This window comes from Simochromis diagramma, unplaced genomic scaffold (genome assembly GCF_900408965.1).
Source record: "Simochromis diagramma unplaced genomic scaffold, fSimDia1.1 OVJJ01000402.1, whole genome shotgun sequence".
NCBI classification, from domain to species: Eukaryota; Metazoa; Chordata; class Actinopteri; order Cichliformes; family Cichlidae; genus Simochromis; species Simochromis diagramma.
The window spans coordinates 7358778-7378937 of record NW_024386972.1 but is presented as its reverse complement, the minus strand read 5'-3'; the positions used below and the strand labels follow the sequence as shown (position 1 = coordinate 7378937).

Here is a 20160-nt window from a genome sequence, read left to right as displayed (position 1 = left end):
TCTTACTCATTGATCGTATTTGTAGGTTAGGATATGTAATATGATGCTATTTTGTTATATATATTAAGCCCGTGCATTTTGTTCAACTTCTCATTAACACAATATATAATCAACCAATCACATCGCTGCAAATCAGGGCATTTAGGCATATAGACATGTTTGGGCTGTTAAGGTTCACATCGAGCATCAGAATGGGCATGGTTGCTGACGGCGGACTGGCTGGTCTGACAATTCAAGAAACTACTCATCTACAAAGATTGCACCACACAGCCATCCCCATGGTTTATAGAGATTGCCTTAAAAAAGAAAAAATATCTAGTAGCAGTTCTCTGAGGTCAAAGCAGAATGGCCAGACTAGCTGAGGTAAAAAGAAGGCAACAGTGCCTCAAATAACCACTTGTTAGAACCAAGGCATGGAGAAGAGGATCCATGATAACATGCCATGTCACAAAGCTCGGACCTTTCATTGTCACTGACCAGGGTTCAGTTATGAGTGAATCTTGCTGTTCTAATCAAATATTCTTGAGCCTTCAAAGGACAAATGAACCAGGATCAGTGAGTCTTGGTTCATGTGACCTGGTATCGTTTAAGATCTCCTTCTTCTTTTTTTTCTGTGTGTGTTTTTTGTTTGTTTCTTTGTTAAGTTGTTTACTTTGTGTGTCCAGTGTTCGTTCACCCTTCCTGTGTGTGTTATTGGCTTGTTGGGTGTCAGCCCAAACCTCATCGGTTTCCCTTGTGTCCTGTTTCCCAATTAGTTCCTGTGTATTTATAGTCTTGTCTCACCCTCTAGTTGTCAGTTTGTCTGAATTCTAAGCCTGAGTTTCTCACCCATCATCTGCTTCTGCTTCACTCTTCTCTGTATTTGCTCAGTTTCGATTGTGAACTTTGGTTTAAACCTTGTTTAATTTACATTCTTGTTTTTGTTCTAGTGAACTGGGTTCTCTTTTGGACAGAAATCACTTTGGTGAATATAAGAGTGCTTTATTTTATTGCATTTTGTGATAAAGTTTGACCTTTTATTTTACACATGTTTAGAGTATAGTGGAATAAAGTCTAAGTCTATGCTTCCTCCTCTGATTATATTTATACCCTTTAAACAAAATCATGTCCATCTGTCTGGTCTACACTTCTGTGCTGCTGTAAATTATACCACAAGCCTTAAGTTAAACTCTCCATCAGCGTTAGCTACTTTAAAGTATTATAAAGTGTGTTGCATTGTTGTTCAGACCAGTTCATTATCATTTGCAGTCCATAACAAAAAAGCTCCCTCTAATGGGGAGGACTGCACTTAAAAGGTTTATGTTGCCTGACTTGGTAAGCTAAGACAGGATAAAATATGAGATCAGTGAAGTTGGAGGAAACATCCTGTGGGAAACAGACTGTCTTTCATCTGATTCCTGACTTTGATTTTGTCCATCTACTGGATGAAATAGAACATGGATGTGTTTGCCTAGTGGATTTCACACCGGATTTGTACTGAAGTTGAAAACTGGCTTCATATTAATCCCATCCGTCCTTTTCACCCTTTCCCTACACCCTAATTCTATTTTTTGCCCTGATTTTGCCTCCCTTCCCTCTATAATCCTGATCGGTCTCCCCCTTTTCTCTTGACTTCCTCCACTCTAATTATGTTTGACAGTGGCTAGGTCTGATATGCTGTGATGTCCGTTATAATTAACACTGGTGAAGCCAGAGCAGATGTCACTCAGCTGTAGCTGCAGCCCTGCCCATGGTGTAGCACATTACCTCTGTAATTATGGTGTATCATAACTGATCAGGCTGCTCATGCTGAGGACATCTGGACTGATTTTTTTTTTACTATAACTATGATAGTTTGCAGTTTAGAATATTACTTGAGGTATATTACCGTGATAGTTTGGCACACAATGAGCATTTGGGTTTTTAAAAAGAATTTCAATTAATTTGATATTGCTTTAGTCTTCCCAGAAGAACAGTTTGATTAAAGAAGGGTGTGATTTACAAAAACCAAACAGTTCATTCCCACACAGTCACTGCAAGGTGAATTACAGAGGGGTTATTTGAATGCCAACAAGGCACATTATGCCAAAGAGGGTGAGTTTATTAACTATCGGTGTATGCAAAAGGTAAACTGTTCAATTCTGTCTGATCACTGTGTGCTGTGCACTGGCAGGGTTAGGAGAACCATACGCCGGCACACTTAAACAAATGCACTTGAGCAATCAGTTGGATTTAAGCACGGCATTCATGGACTGTGACCACTGTCCGTGCAAGAGCATGGATCTCCAGTTCCTCAGTGATACCTCGTGAGAACACGCATTATGTAAATAACAAATACAGGGCATGTGAGAGAAAAATAAATCAGCCATTCCAGAAAATACCCTATTTAAGCCACACAATGTGTAAAATCTTGAGCCTCACTATGCTCCGCAAAAGTGCTGTTGAAGAGTGCGTATTGCATAAAAGAGAGAATAACAGGCAAAGGTTGACAGTCATGCCCAAGCACAGCAACACTGAAGATACCCGTTCATTTCCAGATCTGGGGTGTTGGACGGCTGCTCATTTAAGTTGCTGTATGGAAACGTGGGATGCAACACTGACAGGTCGCCAGTCTATCACACGGCTAACACAAACAGACTTAACATGCCTGTCTTTGGATTGTGGTAGAGAGCCAGAGTACATGGAGAGCATTCACATGGGCACAATGAGAACATGCAAACTCCACACAGCAATCCAGTGGATTCCAGGGACAGTGGTTACCATTGAAATGATCAGTCCGACTTTGGAAACTGAATAAAGGGGATTTTCTTTTTTTGCTTCTACTGCCTATAAAAAAAGTAAAAGATCGTTAAAAATTATTCTCTTTTCCTGTCGATTTTAAATATACATTTTTTAAATTTCTTTTTGTGGAACATCTCTCTTGACAGTCACAAAGTAGAAATTATAACAGAGGGCACAAGTGAGAGAGGATGTCTGTGTATCCACTGAATCCATTCGAGGAAAGCTTTTGGAACGAGCAGCCGTAACACAAAATCTATCAGCAATATAAATGTACCAACCAAGTAATTGGCAGCATGTACGTTTGTTTTTACTGCTTCTCCGAACTTAAATGAGCTATGCTGGACTTTTTGTAGCTCTAAAAAAAAAGATGAAAAGTAACTATTTGTGTTTCGTAGTTTATATCAAAGGGGATTTTCCCCTGCTGAGAGTTCAGTAGGGCAGCGTAAAAAATATAAGCTCACCCGTCTATACTTATCATCCCAAGAGATTCATTGCTGCCATTCTGGGGCAAAATTTCCAATATTCAGACCTGTCAGGGTCTATTTAGCATAGCTTTTTTTTTTTTGCTTCAGGCTGAATTTTTTTTTTAGGTTATTTTTTTTTATTTTATTATTAATTCCCATCACTGTCTGTTATGTACTTATTCATTTATCAATGTGACAGTTTGGACTCTTGCTCAGTACATGCCTACTCAAATCTATGGTGTTCTTTCTCTTTGAATTAGACGATGGATATTTCAAGTAGCAGCACTAAGAGAACTGGCAGGACCGAGGGAGTACAAAGGGGATAGAGAAGGCAAAGAAGAGACTTTCTATTTGTCCTCTCAGTTCTTTTAATCTGAATTCTGCCTAAAATAGTTGCCTTTTTTAGAAGTAAGTCTGTGTTTCTCCACGCTGTGACTGCTTTAATACATTCCCTGCATCTGTGCTGTTAAAGGGGCTAATAGCACACAAACACAGATATACAAAGAACAAATAAGATGCTATGTATTTTTGGTGAGGAACCCAACCCACCCCCGCCCAGTCTTGCTTTTTGTATCCCAGGGTCTTGCTCTCTGCTTTTGTGACTTCTTTCGTCACCTGTATTTGTCTTTTTTTTTTAGTGCTGACTGTCAATATCGCTTCCTGTCTTCCTCTAAAATGATGATTTTATTCTTGTCTGTAATGCCTGTCCCCACTTTCTTAACTGCTCTCCCTGAGGGTAAGTCTGTAACCTGCCAAGTGGGATGTTTATCTGCAGGGGGTCATTTAATGAGGCCATCTCTGCTGTACTAATTAGGAAAATTGCCCCTGTTGTTTAGCTCCACCTGCACTTTGCTTCGACCACAACGATCATAACAGCTCTGCAGGATTTTAGCCATTCCAAGTGAATGTTAGAGGAAGCGCTGATGGCTGCAGACTTATAGTCTCTGTTTTCAGCTTAAAATTTATCCGGAACATCAGGGATAAGTCTGTAGGAACCACAGCCTTAATCTAAAGCTCAGTCAGGTTGAGTCCTGCTTAGTTTTCTTTTAGTCCTGACCTGCCACGCGAAGTAGTGCTGACCTACAAATAGTGTCTTCAGTGTGTTGCATTACTATTGTGTGCAATAAAAAAAATCACACACAAAAGACCTTCTAAACATTTAACCTTGTTCAGTAAATGATGGTCAGCATTTATTTATTAGTGGGCAGAGCGCTATAGGTGCACCTTGTTAGTATTGATTTGGACCCGCTTTTGCTTTGAGAACTGCCTCAGTTCTTCATGGCTTAGATCAGTTTTTGCTCCATAACGACATGATAACATCACAGAGTGGCTGCGGATTTGTCAGCTGCATATCCATGATGCAAATGTACTGTTTCACCACATTCCTAAAGTGCTCTACTGGATTGAGATCTGGTGACTGTGGAGGCCATTTGAGGACAATGAACTCAATGGCATGTTCACGAAATCAGTTTGAGATGATCTAAGCTTTGTGACATGGCACATTATCCTGCTGGAAGCAGCCATCAAAAGATGGGTACACTGTGATCAGAAAGGGATGGCTATGCTACAGTAACAATGCTCATGTAGCTGTTTGAACTAACCTCAGCTGGTACTAAGGATCCCAAAGTGTGTCAAAAATACCTGAACATGGAAGAACCTGGAAACATGAAGGCATGGAAACATGACGAAAACTCAACAGACAACCTGACAAGGAATGAATGAAAACACACAGACTGAATCACACAGGAGGTGAACAGGGGAAGTGGAAACGCATGGGAAAAGGAGCTGATTAGAAATAACATAATGACGCCACAGGGGAAGTGAAACTAAACACAATGAACGTGGGACACCAGACCTCTTCAAAACAGAACAGGAAACATGACAACACGAGCTTGACAACATAACACACGCAGACCTGACACACATGAAGGACAAGGGAGACTTAAACACAGGGGTGAAGACACAAGTGGAATCTAATAAACAATGAACTATAACAGGGCAACATGGGCAAAATAGAAATGAAATTAGATAAGCTAATGAACTTAAACATAAACCATAAACAACAAAATGACCCAGGATCGTGACAATGCTTGCATGTTGTTTAGGCTAAATTCTGACCCTGGTGTCCAATGGTGTAGCAGAAATCAGCAGACCAGGCACTGTTCTTCAAGTTTTCTGCTGTAGAATTTTCTGCTGTTTTAGTGAGCTGGTGAACCCAATGTGTTCTCCTGCAGCTGTAACACATCTGCATCAAGGTTTGAAGTCCTTCTTCTGTTCCCCTTTCTGAAGCTCAGTTTGAACTTCAGCAGGTCGTTTTGACCTACTCTGTATGCCTGACAGCATTAGAACAGGTCTACCTATTAAAGTGGTCTGCAGGTAATTTTAGCATTGCAATGGCAATATGAACTTGAATAAAAAAAGAAAACAGGCATAAAAAGGCATAAAAAAGTGTCTATTTTTATCACACTTTGGAGAGGAGAGATATGAGTGCAATTTGTAATGTGAGAGTTGACTTTCAGATTCTTACATCCTTGTTTTCAGTTGAGTTCAGTTCTCCTGATCCAAGGAGGATTGAAACTATGTAAGCTTCTCAGATGCCCATAATCTTTGAAGTTACTGTTGCACTGTTGTAGTTTCCCTTGGGAGGTGTACTAAGCTCTGTCATGTCCTGTTTCTCACAGATCATGGTCATATACGGGATCTGTATTCCTTTTTTGTCCTGCGTAGTTATTGAAAAGAAAGGGTATAAAACACTTGCTCACTGCTCTGATCTACGGCCTTCAGTGTCTGTAGTGCAAGACTTGGACATCCTTGTCTTTGCAGAGGATTCTTGTGCAGGGTCTTTGGAGTATATTGTGAGACATTGTGTTGCAGCATTAAATCTTCTTGTAGTTAACAACTGCGCGGCTACTTTGAAATCCCATCATATGGCAGCACAATATGACGGCACTTAGGGAAAAAGTGGAGCTCAGAGAGACTACTTAAGTGTGTGTGTTTAGAATGCGCCGGTTATTATTCTGTTTGTGCTGATGCTCCAGCTCAACAAATTAAATCCTTGGATGGCTGAATATGCAAAAGTGGTTTCAATTTATGCACACGCGTTCCAGAGGCCTGTATTGTATAATTTCTGATTCAAAGAGTGTTGTTTACAAAAATTAACGCAGAAATCCAAAAAGCTTTTGCTGCTTCATTTGCTGCTTCATTGCGCTGTGAGATATATGTGCATCAAACACACACATACACAAATTACAGGTATTTATTTTCTATAAATCAGCAATTTATTGTTATTCATTAAGACGTCTTAGTTTTTCCTCATCCTGTTTGTTGTATTTACATAAAAAGTTGGCGATATTTATCAAAAAATAAGACATCGGACACACTACGGTGTGATGAGACAGACAGCTAATGTCTGTTAGTGACAAGGCTGTTGAACTGACAACTCAGACCACTGGTTAGGATAAAATGAGCAGTCTAACAAATGGATGGAGCGATGGAGAGATCAATTCTTAACGCCTTAACAACAGCAGTGCTTCCTGATGTAAAATACATTAAAAGCTCCAGAAATACAATACCCTCCTTTTCTTCATTTTTCACACTTTCTAAAATCATTCTGTAAGCTAGATCAGACCCTTTGGGCGAGCTGGCTTTTACTCCCTGAATTCACCGACACACTCAGCAACTCAGCCTTCGCACTGTAATTCCATTCATACTGCTTCACAGCTGTTTACAGTGGGAAATAATTACTGAATAGCTAAAACAAAATTTCTGTCCCAAAGTGCCTCATTAACTTCATACGTTTAAAATTTTTCCAAAACTCAAGCCTGATGCAGAAATTGATGATACTGCTTTATGATAATTGCCAAATTCTTTTTTTATCTTTAAAAAAAAAGGCATCAAATATTCATAAAATGTTGTGCTCTTTTCCAGTGTGCCATGCTATACTACCTTGTAAGTTGTATATTTCCACTGCAGGTTGGCAAAGATGTTTTCAAGTAGACAGAAAATTGTTGTTTACGGGTCGTTTCGCATTAATGTTTAATCTCAGCCAGGTTGTGATAATGGCTTTGAAGCTGGCAAACTTTTAATTTAAGGACCGAAAATGGCAGCACTTTGGATGTAGATGATTTAAAATCCAAGAGACTGCTTTTATATTCTGCTCCTTCTTTAGCAAAGGTTCACCTGCGCCTTTATGCATCTTTTCTCTGCAGCGTCGCAGTGGGTGTGGGTTTCTATGGCAACAGCGAGACCAATGACGGTGTATACCAGATGACCTACTCCTTGTACAACGCCAATCACACGCTGGGTGGAGTGGACAGTCTGGTATGTAAAGCATCATTTACAAACATATTAGTGTCACACAATTAACGCTTCACATATCTCTGGACGGATGAGATTACATCATGTATTAGTTTGCAAAAATAAATTGAAAGCATTTGATTAAATTCCCGTCATTTCATAACATGCATGGTTTATAAATGAGTGACCAATGAAGCACGAATCAAACAACTCTGGGTGAAGACTTCAGAAAGGCTGGATGTGATGTATTCCCACACACAGGCGGACAACCACACAGGCTCCAAAGAGAAGGAAAGCCCACAGGACTCAATTTAGTATGCCTTTAAATGTTTTTATGGGTTTTTTTTTTATAGCTATTTACGGCTACACACAAATTGACAGCCTCTCCACACACAAACCTCGTCCTCTGAGAGAGACACACACTCCCTCTGCCTGCTCCACCTTCTCCTAGCCTCTGTGGCTTCAGCAAACAAAGAGCCGTCCTGTCTTTTATGCTCAGTTAAGTTCACTGTGTTTTTTGAGGATTCTTTAATTTTGTCCAGATGCAGTTTTCCATAAGAAACGCCATCATTTGACACTTGATTAGGACTCCAGTAAAGACTAAGACTAAATTCCAAAATGTGGAATTTTACACTGATATCTACTGATATTTAAAAGTGGTGTGGTGGTTAGCCTTCCAGTCTGGGGCATTGTCTCAGTGGAGTTTGCTTTATTGCTTCTCCCCCAGTCCAAAGAAATGCATGGTGGTAGATTAACTGGTGATTCTAAATTGCCCATAGGTGTGAACGTGAGCATGATGCAGACTGGAAAGACTTTTTTTAATGATTTTTTGTGTATTCTTGGCACTAAAGAGGGCATAAATATAGACTAGAATAGCCTTTTATTGTCATTGTAGATGTAGAATAAAATTATAGGTGCTCCACGCTAACTGTGCAGGAATCAAATTTAAATAGTAACACACTATATACACACTATATAGCAAAAACAAACAAACAAAATAATATTAGTACTGGCATCACTTGTCAGACTTTTTTTTTAACACTGGTATCTGCACTTTTAACCCATTCTTAAAACTGTTATCTTCTAGTTATATTTGCCAGCAGTAATAGAACATCGTGTAGCTATTAATTGTTGAGGTTTTAAAGCCTTCACTGTGTGTTCTCATCAGGCGTTTGACCAGTGTCGATGCAGGCGCAGACCCAGGATAACTCGCTGTCAAAGAGTAGGGATTAAGTCTCCATTTGTATTAATGGAGATTAATGTAGTGGTGTGTGAGACACTCAGCGTGGCGACTCGACTTGGCCTCGGTAATAAACACGTCTCGAGAGAGCCTGCAGCGCGCTCTCTGCAGCAGTGTTCTGTGGCATGTTAGGACATCTGATGCTGATGATTAGGGAAAATAATCACAGATTTAAAAGGAGAGTGGTTCTAAGCTGTGGGACTTCATCAATATTTTAAACTGGAAGCATGTAAGATCTCTGTGACTGCTGAGGTTGAGATATCACTTGGGCTACTCTATTTGGTCATCTGTGATTAGTTGCTGCCATACTGTACGACACACAAGTCAGCATTTTTGATTTGTTCCATTTGATCAATATAACCGCATATTAAGCTTGTATTACTATAATAAAGAGGCAAAGATGCATCTCTTGGCATTTCTAGATTTTATTTATTGTTCTCTGATTCTCTGCCAATAATTTTGGAAAGTGGACAAACACATTAGTTTATCAGAATCCTAATAATAAGTGGAGAGAAATCAATAATATATTGCATATTGGAGCACTTATCAGTATGTTCCTCTAGGGTGTGTGAACTTGTGCAAGCACTTAATTGGACATAGTGGCCTTTATTTGGGCATCTTATGTGTGTGAATGTGCATGCCTGTGTGTGCATGTGCATGAGTGAGTTCATTGCACGCTGCTATAGACTCTTAAGGAGTCTAATTCTTGAGTTGGACAAAGAGCCCAGTGTGCCACACACAGTTCCTAGTCTCCCCCCACCTAATCAACCATGAGCCCAGGAGACAAAGCCCTTTGATGGGTAGAACAAGGAGCAGTGCAAGCCCGTCTGATTGGCAGAGTCGGGGTTAAAATCGGCATTGAAATCATTGACAATGAAGGCCTCTCTGCCCTTTTGACCACACAAATGCCTTTTAGCCCAGCTCCTAGAAAGTTTAGAAAAGGGGTAAACTCAGAATATAAGTGAGAAAAGGAGGAAAGTTAGGTTCTTTGTCATCAGATGCTTTTTTTCCTCTGCTGCTATTGAGAGTTTCATTAGTAACGGTCTGGAATATATGCTTATGATGTGTTATGGACACAGACTCACACGGAAACCTGGAAAAAGATGAAGAAGGTGGCTCGAGCAAAAGAATACGGAGGAATAGCGAGAATATAGAATATTACTCTGGTTTTAAATTGGAAAAAAATAGAGAGCCAAATACGCAGATGAAGGATGCACCACAGCGTCTAAATAACAAACAGGTTATTAAACAATTAATGCTGCATAGCCAATTACAACTGGTGGTGATGCTGAAACTATAACAATTGCAGTTGATACACACAGCTTACCTGCCTTGCATGCACACAACTTGTTAGCTAGGAGCAATCATTTTTATGCAGACTTCCTAAGTGGTGCTTTGGTCTACTGTACATAACATCAACCATGCAACATACTATAAACACTAGTCATACATAGTGAGAATCTGTGAACAACTCTCCACTCTTAAGCTCAAAACAATATAAAAAGATGCACACTTTACAAGTTTAGTTCAGTTTGTTATAAAAATTTAACAAACTCAATTCCCTCTGAGGCAGACCACGAAATAAACCTATTGGGAAAGTGAGTTAAAAAAAAACCACTTGCATTTCAGCAGCATTGCTTTCGAACAGTAATGTTAGCTCTGGAAACTGGCCCGCTTGGATGCCTTTTAGTGGTAATGGGACTGATCTCATATTTGGAGTGTTTAAACACCAATAATAACTCTGCGGGTGAAGGATGTTATTAGAGCTTTTGGAAAGCAATCATCCAGTGGACTAGGTCAGTGTCTGGGTCAGTAACTGAACAATTGGCCAGAGCTCAACTAAGGTTTGGATGCTGGCCTGACACCATTTTACACCATTCTCACTAGAAGCTTCTGTAATAACACAAAACGGTAAGCTTTTCGTGATACAAGCTAATATTGAAACACAATTATTTATTTATTATAGTTATTTTTGTAAATACTCCTAGTGTAAGAACCTGATGTTTAACTCGCGTATATTAAGTGTCAAAAAACCTCAACGGAACATAAAGAACATATTCAAGGTCACATAGAGCCCTATTCTGTCCAGGTGAATTTATTATGGTTGTAGGGAAAGAGTGTTTCCGGCCAAGCTTCTGGTATTTTATGAGCACCTTGTATGCCCATATTTACAGCCTGACCATGGTTTTTCTTCTGTCTCTTAGAAATGACATTTCTCAAAGAAATTTAATTATCTTGAGGTATTGTTAGGGGTAAAGTAGAGCTGGCGATTGACATGTGTGTGGCCTAGACATAAGCATCAACATCTGGGGATTAAAATTTAAGTTGATGAACAAGTGTCAAATGTTCCTCAACTGACAGCAACTTGACGATGGTTCCAAAACCCATGTCGGTAAGCCCTCAGACTGTTTTTGTCCCATGTAAAATATGTAAATGCATATTTATATGGGGCAAAAACAGTCTGTACAGATGTAATCACCATGCCATCACCAAAAGATGTAGTTCTTCTAATAACGATGTGAAGCTGGTTCAAAAATCAAGTCAGTCCACATGAACATGTCTAAAGGCACCAGACTGTTTTTGTCCCATGTAAAATATCTAAACAGCTTCACATCGTTATTGGAAGAACTACAGCTTTTGGCAATTTCGTGGTGATCACATCCATCTCTACTTACATACAGGTTTATAGGAAAAGGTGAATTTGTGTTCACTGCTGTAGTTCTTTTACCTAGAAGTTTGTAGTTCAAAATGACAGCATATTACTCCCATTGATGTGACTACCACAACACCAGTTGACTAAACTGTGCCACAAACTACAGATTTTCATGGAGTCTGTGGTACATGCCAGTTTTGCTAAATTTACGACTATTCGTTGGTTTTCTGCAAATGTAATTGTTTCATTCAGTGTAATTGGAAATGAGTAGAATAGAAGCATGGCTTGTTTTTATAGGCCTATGCGCATGTGTTTAGCATAAATTTTCTCAAGCAAAACAATCTTTTTGAGGATTGTAATAAACTGTTGCAGTCAAAGGAGAATTGAAAGTCCAGCACCAAAATGTACAAGTTAATTTAGAACAAACAGTTGGACTGTGGATGGTTTTGCTCATGTATAGGGAATGGGAGAGGATTTTGGATAACAGGAAAGAGCCTGAAAGCAAAACTGCTCTTCCACAGTAAGGAGACAACCAAGGTGTTTGCTGAGGCAGTGGACTGCATCACTCTGTGTCTAAATATCTAAATTGGAGAAAACCAGCGATGTGAGACTTATCTTTATGAGAGCAACTGATGCTTTACCTCAAAATGTGTAGAAGAAGTAACAGTTTTGCAAAAACTTAAGGAGAAACATCATCTTTGAAAACTTGTTCAGTCTTTCATCAACAAACTCATAAACACCACTAATCCACTCTGAAGGATGACCTCCTAGAAGCTTCGTGATCATTCAGTATCAAACTTAAAAAAGGAATTTATTTTTAAAGAGATGTTTTCAGAGCTTCGGTACCCAGTGGTGAAGATGGTCTCTATCTTTAACTGTGACCGAGCTGCCAAGGCACTTCAGACCCATGTTCCATTTCACGCTCTAGCTCCCGCATTCAATTTTAATTGAAGAAACTTTTCTCTTCTCCTATCATACAGACACAATGGATTGCAGAAAAAAGATCTGATTCCATATCTTATCCTTTTTCTTAATTTCAAAAATACAGTCAAACAGTTCTCATTTATCAAGCAATTACGAGACGATTGTAAGTGATTCTGTGATGCCTGCTCAGCAGCACTGAATTTTTAAAAAGGAAAACACTACAAAGAATTAGAAATTACTCCTTTTTTTTTCTTTTCTTTTTTACATGGTTCATCTCAGAGACGAACACTTTCTGGGAGGTTTGTGCCTCAAATTAGAACTGTTCCTTTACATTCACTCTCTGTTTTGTGATCCCTCATCTCTCTGAGGCATCACTTCCACAGAGACATACCAGCCCGAACAGGCTTAAAGATAGAGATCAAATTCTAGTGAAGGAAGTGGCATTTATATTCTGTAGAATCTCAGACCAGGGCTTAAAGAAAGGAAACATTTCTGTGCCTGAAATGTGTACAGGCCTTAGGAGACAGGATGGATTAAGTTACCCGTGGGCATTACAATACGGAAAAAATGATGGCGTTTTGAAAGATGGACATGGCAAATGGCAAGGTTTTCTGTAAGTAGGATCTGAGACTACATAACTGTTTCTCCCCTTCAAATGATGCTCAGGGGCTTTAAAATGTGTAAACAAGAGTCTGCACATGATGCCCATTGATCTGTATTTTTTTCCATTTCCTGAAGCGAGAATCTACATTTGAAACGTCACAGCCCATTGTCATTTTTCTCTGCTTAAGGTTACGCATATTTTATCCGAATAATGTCACGTATAATGGTTCTTTAGACTTTTTTCATTGTTTGTTGTTTACCCTCTGGCATGTAGAAATGAATATCCCACAAGAAAATAGCTAGGCACCGAGTACAATCTACTGTAAATTGTTTGTTTAGAAAAGATGTGAGGCGGAAAGTACTTCTCCGTGCCCTTAAAACATCAGTCTGAGATAAAGGCTGAGATGACTGGAAAAGGGGAATTATATCTTCTTGATCGGTGCGGATCAACCCACACAGTGAGTATCAGACCAAGATGAAGGAGAGATTAGCTGGATTGTCTGTCTCCCTGGGCATTTTAGATAAGATTTTTACACAGGAGGCGAGGATCAGATATGTGCTTTCATTTTTCATCTGCAATTTCATCTTCTCAGTTTGAAGAAGAAGATGTATTGATGAGTGATCAGATAACAAAGTACAGAGTGCTACATGCCTGTGCATACGATCTGTTTCTTTTTGTAAAACCCAGAAGCCACTGTGTGCTGGATTTCTGTCTGATTATTCTTATGGCAATCAATCAAAGTGATAACTTTAAATGAAAATTAAAAAGGTTTGCTGCGATTAAAGTGATCAATTTTTTTGAGAATACTATATTAACGTCCCATAAATCAGGAGGCGCACCAGTATGAATGATGTAAGGAAATGTGATGTTTTCACAGCACTGTGTGCACCCCATTATTCAGCAGCTCATAGGAGCACGTTCAGCAGCAATAACTCGTAGTGATTATTTTCTGTATGACTGTATCAGTCTCTCACATCGTTGAGGAGGAATTCTGATCCACAGAATGATCCTTCTCTAAAACATTGCTTTAGTTAATTGGATTTTGAGGGAATTTGTTTTATCCACAGCTCTCTTAAGGTCCCAACACAGCATTTCAACCAAGTTGAATTTTACTGGCTCATTGCAACATTGTAATTCTTTTCTTTTTCAGCCTTTCTGTTGTAGATTTGCTGCTGTGCATTGGATTTTTCCCCCAATGCCCAGATGGCTTACAAGTGTCTACACTTGGATCCACCTAACTCTACTTTAATCACATCACATCTAACTCCCTTTTCTGTCTCACTATAAGAATGGACGAGTTCTTTAAACCTGTGATTTTCAGTAGTTGCTCTGCTTTTATACAAGTATGTCAGGTTAGATTTTTTTCATTAAGGTAATCGACATCTAATGACTAATTTTGTAAGGAGCGACCTTATGGAATAGCATCGTTCATCAAAAGGATTAACAACATGCACAACTTTATCAAAGTTAAATACAAAGGAAGATAAACTAAATCAAACTTCATCTGGTTTCTCTTATGTTTGGAATTTTGACCTGGGTAGTCAGATCACACGAAAAGGAAATGAATCTGCATTAATAGCAAAAAAACCTCGATTCGAGACATTCTAGTAAACATTATTCATGTTATAATGCATTATGTCTAATATCGTTCACTTTTTGAAAGAAAAATATAGTTTTAATTGTGGGCAGTCCAATGATTCGTTTATGAAGACATATTTATGAAAGTTTAGCAAACAATTCTCAATCAGCTGCACTTAACCTTTCTCTTCCTTTTTTCTCATTATGTATTTATTCTCAGCTCTTCCGTAAGCTGTATAATGTGGCCCACACATTACATGCAAAACCAACTAATTACTGCTATCCAAACTTTCCTTTTAGCTTCAGCAAGCCTTGTCCCTGACAAAGCCAACAACAATATGAGTAGTCTTGCTTGTGAATGCCAAGTACCCAGAGCTGAATAAGAGCGCTTATTTCCCTTTTTAATTATCTTATAGCAGGTTGTCTCCACGAACACCATTTCCCTGTAAACAACTTCTCCCTTCAAGCAAAGTACACAGTAATTAAACCCAAGAAGATGGTTCGATATTTGTTACATAAATACTGTATAATGTTGTCTTGGCCATAAATAAAAATGTGATTTGTCACAATAAATGTGTCTGTTTGCTGTTTATCTGTTTGTTGTTTGGCTTAGGGGATCACTCTTCCTTTCGGGCTTAAACAGGTAAATAAACTATGAGTCTCATAGTGAGGTGTTGGTTTGAAAAAAATATCTAACCACCAACAGCAGCACTAGCAAACCTGCTGTTTTGCCTCTGCGATTTCTAGTTTTGGCTGTTTTCCAAGCTGATCTGTTTACTTAAACTAAAACTGCATCAACATGCACAGTAGCCCAGCTCTCCCACACGGTCCTCTGTCTGAGCTCTGCTGCTGAGTGGCAGCACAGACCAACCTCATGTTTACGAAAAATCTCACCTTTGTCCATAATTCTGGGAACTTCTTTCAGGCAAACACATGACCTCAGTAATAAAAAAAATACTGTCAGTACATTATTATTTTAGCAGAAAAGTCTGGCATAGAAAACATTATGCTGTGTTCAAACTTGTATGTTTTGCTGACAACTCATTAAAGCATCAGTTGTATTGTTGAGTTTTCTGTGAATAAGACTTCAAGCGTTAAAGGCTGGTGGGTTGACTCTGTGGCAGCACGGTGGGTCAGTGCCTCATAGGATACTTGATTTGAACCCAGACAGAGTCCTTGTGTGTGGAGCCTGCATGTTGTTCCTGTGCTTGCTTGAGTTTTCTCCAGGAGCTTCGGTTTCTTATTGCCATGAAGAAAAGCAAAAATGTTGTGGTTAATGCTAGTTGTCTGACAGGTTTATGAAAACGCTTTACTACTCAGAGCTATAAGCTAAATGCTAATGAGTGTGCAAGTCTTGACATGTTCGTCATCTTACACTAACAAGTACAAGTTGTCTTCAGCAGTGGTGTGCGACACTGAGTTATGGCATCAGCTTTTGCATTATGTGGGGTTACTGTTGTAAAGGTCTGTGTTAGTATCTTTCCAGGTGCTTAAATCTAACCTGCATGTTAAAAAAAAAATCTATAGTGCAAAACTTTCAAGTCATTTGTCTTCCAAGGATTTGAGTGCTTTGATTCATAATCTACGATGTGGAAACTATGAAAACCATTTTCTTTAACAGTTGATTTTTTTTAGATAATTTTAAAGATGTTTTAACAAAACGGTGGAGAGACTTACTGACCAACAGAGAGATGTTGCCATCCCCATAAAGGTCAGGCTATTCCCTGACCTTTAACCACGCTAAGCGCATGGCTAAAGGTCAGGGAGTGGCCTCAGATTGATTGCGTTTCCTGCTTCGTCTGCTTTTGTTGGAGATGTTGTAAACTAATGGAAGTTCATACATGTTGAAGAAGACTTCTCACTGCCTAAGCATTTAACACATGAAGATGAATTACTTCAATGTTGATTTCCTACACACACACACACACACACACACACACACACACACACACACACACACACACACACACAGCTGTTTCATATGGACTTTTCTGTTCCATTGTTCAGTGAAAAGCTGAATAAGAGCAGCTGTTGACTGACCGGTTGAGTGCCTCACTTTAAGCAACAGAAAATTTCTATATTTAGAATATTATTAGAAGCATATTATACTTAGTATATGTAGTCCATTGCTACAATTCACTGCTGTTAAGTACATTGTTTCAGACAGATAGATAGATAAAGTGTTTTTACATCCTTCTGCAATCCAGTCCTTGTACCTGATAAGATAGCTTTAAGGACTTTGTTACTAGCTGCTTTTGCAAAAACACATAATTTGTGATCTTGTCAGGCATGAAATAGTATTTTTGCACCAGCAAGGTGATTCTGATAGAGCTATTGGCATATCTTTGCAATGTGTCCTTAAAAAAAAAAAAAACATGGACTTTGGCATGTTAAGTGCAAAAGAACTGTCAAGGTTGCAGACGAATACTATCTGAGAGTCAGAAGAGGTCAGAAACGGGTTAAAACTGTCTGTTTTTAGCCCTTTGTAAAACACAGTGGAGGCTCTGTGATTGTTTTAGGCTGTATTTGAGCCATCAGCTTTTGATCAGCCATGCTGTACCGCCTGGAAACTGTCTGATTGCTTCAACAACAACAGTAAAAACATAAATGAATAAAAAAGCAAGCACACATTATTTAAGCGGTTCATCTTGACAGAGAAGGGGATAAAAGACTGCCAAAGGAGCTGTGGAATGTCCTTCAAGAAGTTTAGAAAACTATTCCTGAAGACTACTTATAAAAGTTAGAAGAACACTTGCCTAAGAGAGTTCAGGCTGTGTTGAAGAATAAAGGTGGTCATACCAATATTGATTTTCAAGCTTTTTGAAAGTGAACAAACTCTCTTTTTTGCCTTACAGGTTGTATTTTTTATTTCTGTGTACATTTGCATGTTTTTCAATAAATCACCACCTAATTTTCCTAAAAAACACAGAAAGAAATTTAGTTTCTCAGGACTTCTATGCAGTACTTTAGATAGATCTATTAATGTATTATAATACCATTGACTCATACCCTCTAACTGTATTTGCTGTGTCAGTTAATCTTACCCCACTCTTTCTTCTTGTGCGCTCCAGGTTTCAGGCACCATGGGCAACATGAGGAGTGGGCTGCACCAGCACCTTGCGAGGCTTGATGAGATCTTTGCAACACGGGGCGACTACGTGCAGACCCTGCAGTTCATGCAGCAGATGGCTGACAATGTGATCAAACAGCTGCTCGGACTGTCTGACTGGGAAAAAGCTAAAGTGGACCTGGCATCCATTGCCGATCAGTCAGCAACCATAGAGTACTACAGGTGGGGAACAGAAGAGTACATGTGTCAAGGTTGTACTGTGTGCGAATCTGTTTACTCGATGCTATAAAAGTGTCTAGTTAAACAGGAGGAGAAAAACACCCAGAGCTCGAGGACAGGATTCAGGAAGGTTATTTCTGTTGGTGCACGTTTCCGTTGCCCTGAACATTTTTAACGGTTTAAAGCTTCCCAGACACATGGGAGGTGAAATTTTCAAATTTATTTATACAATGAAAATCAGTAGAAAAGTGTTTAAGGAATATAATTATTATTATGGAACAAGTTTACTTTTCATACATACATGCAGTCTTTAATCAGTTTATATGGCAAAAGTTTATCTAGAAGACATCTAAGCATCGGTGCACCTAAAAAGCTAATTCATCAGTGTTATGTTAAAAAAAATAATCCAAATTAAACAAACTTGCATATAGTCATGCACATTCATTTTATAGCTGCAATGAGCAATTTAAACACGGTAGAATAGATTACTTTCTACATGCTATGACCTGAATATATCACGTAATATTTATTGGGTGGGTTTAAATAATAATGCAGCTGTGTTTGTGTGTGTACCTACATACTGCATGTGAATTATCTTCCAGACAGTTCTTTAGGATGTTCAAAAAAAGCATCCTATTGAATAATTAGCAATCATTGCATAAATGAGAACAGCAGCTATTACTGCAAAAACTACTGCAATGTGTTAGCGGAACTATTTTCCGAGGCTTTGTCTCGCTGTTGTTACTCTCATCGTCTTAGAGGAAAAAAATGGGCTCATGTCCAGTTTTTATTTTTATTCTTGAATAGGCTCAGTGGTGTTTTCTGTGGAGTCTGCAGTAACAGACAGGCTTATGTGTTTGTATTGATCTGTAATGTGACTCCTTTGCTCAGCCAATAAATCAATACCCCGCATAGCTCCATGCTAGAAGTGTAGGCAGACTGCAAGCAGACAGCCAGACATTGTAAGCTGTTAATGGACTCATTATCACTGCTGCACTCCAACAAATAGTTTCTGTGCGGTTGGCTGTGTGTGCTTCCTGTTTTTCTTTTTTCTTCTTTTCTTTTTCATGTTGAACTTATAAAAGCCTGTGTGTTGTTCACTCTTCCAGTGTTGTTTTCTTACTTAGTCACAAAAAGTAACATTATTACTTCCAGGAATTGCTCAGTATTTCTTTTAACTGTGGCCCAATGCAAAACTACTGTTCCTAACCATTCTTAGTTTACCATGCAGTTTTATTCTCTCTCTATTGATCTGTTTTTACCACATCAGGTTAAGATATTGACAACATCAGTAGCTTTTTTCTTTATCTACATGGTTTCTAAGTGGAAAGAACTGCCCAGCAGAGTTTACCTGTTCTCTCTGTGCTTGTGTGGGTCCTCACCAGTGGCTGCAGCTTCCTCCCACGGTCCACAGACATGCCTCTTAGATTAATTAATGATTAACTGGTGATTCTAAATTGGCCGTAGGTATTAATCTGAGTGTGAATGACTGTCTGTCTCTGGGTGTTATCCCTGTGATGGACTGGCAACGTGCCCTTCACAAGGATAAGCGATTAAAAATGGAAGAGCGATTTTTCATTGTTATTCCTGTGTTTTGAAGTCAGATACATTGCAGACAGTTAAATATTTGTGTACATAAACACTTTCAAAAGCCAGATTTTTTTCTCATGAAATGACCTGACGCTTAGATGCAGGATCCAGTCACCTTTGACCTGTCTGTGAGGGTAAACAGGTAGAACTTGAGCAAAACATCAGGAAAGACTGACAAATCTCAGTGTTCTGTATTTTGTTTCTTGAGGAAAAGAGGTCTTGCTTTTTATTATACATACATGCCGCCCGTTCAACCTCCTGCATGTATTCATGCTTTGCTCAGACTCTAATTAGATTAGGATAACATAGACAACAAGGTGGCAGCGTTACTGAAGTACCTCCCATGCTGATGCCCCAGCTTCTTGTACTGTCCCCTGCCGAGGGGGGGAAGATAAAACGAGGAAGGAGATGGCGGCGAGGGAGAGAAAAGGGGCTAAAAGGGAAAGAGAGAGAGGGGAGAGAGATTAAAGAGACTGACGAAGAGGGGGAGGAAAAGGAAAAAGATGGAGAAAAGATGTGAGATGGATTCTCTCAGAGGGGTAGAAACTCACAATACACAATAAGAATATACAAAGTGATGTCAGAGTTATGTATGCAGGGTGGAAGATGAACAACGATGGAAATAGACAGGAAATTAAACTGAAACGATTCCCCACAGTTTGTATTTTTCATACCATGAAACATTCAGCCACATGGATTTGAATCCATTCATTATAAGCCATCTGGACAGGTTTACTATGTCCAGCCACAAACTGTTTGAAT

At 39.1% G+C, this 20160-nt stretch overlaps 1 protein-coding gene across 2 annotated transcripts in view; it reads left to right on the top strand.

The window, feature by feature from the left end:
• The window catches only part of ttyh2 (tweety family member 2), a 69620-nt gene that overhangs the window by 23551 nt on the left and 25909 nt on the right, over positions 1-20160 (top strand). For both annotated transcript variants that reach the window (XM_040039025.1, XM_040039024.1), the window contains exons 3-4: positions 7433-7544; positions 17591-17811. In XM_040039025.1, the coding sequence (XP_039894959.1) occupies positions 7433-7544; positions 17591-17811 (333 nt within the window). The remainder of the gene's footprint in view (positions 1-7432; positions 7545-17590; positions 17812-20160) is intronic.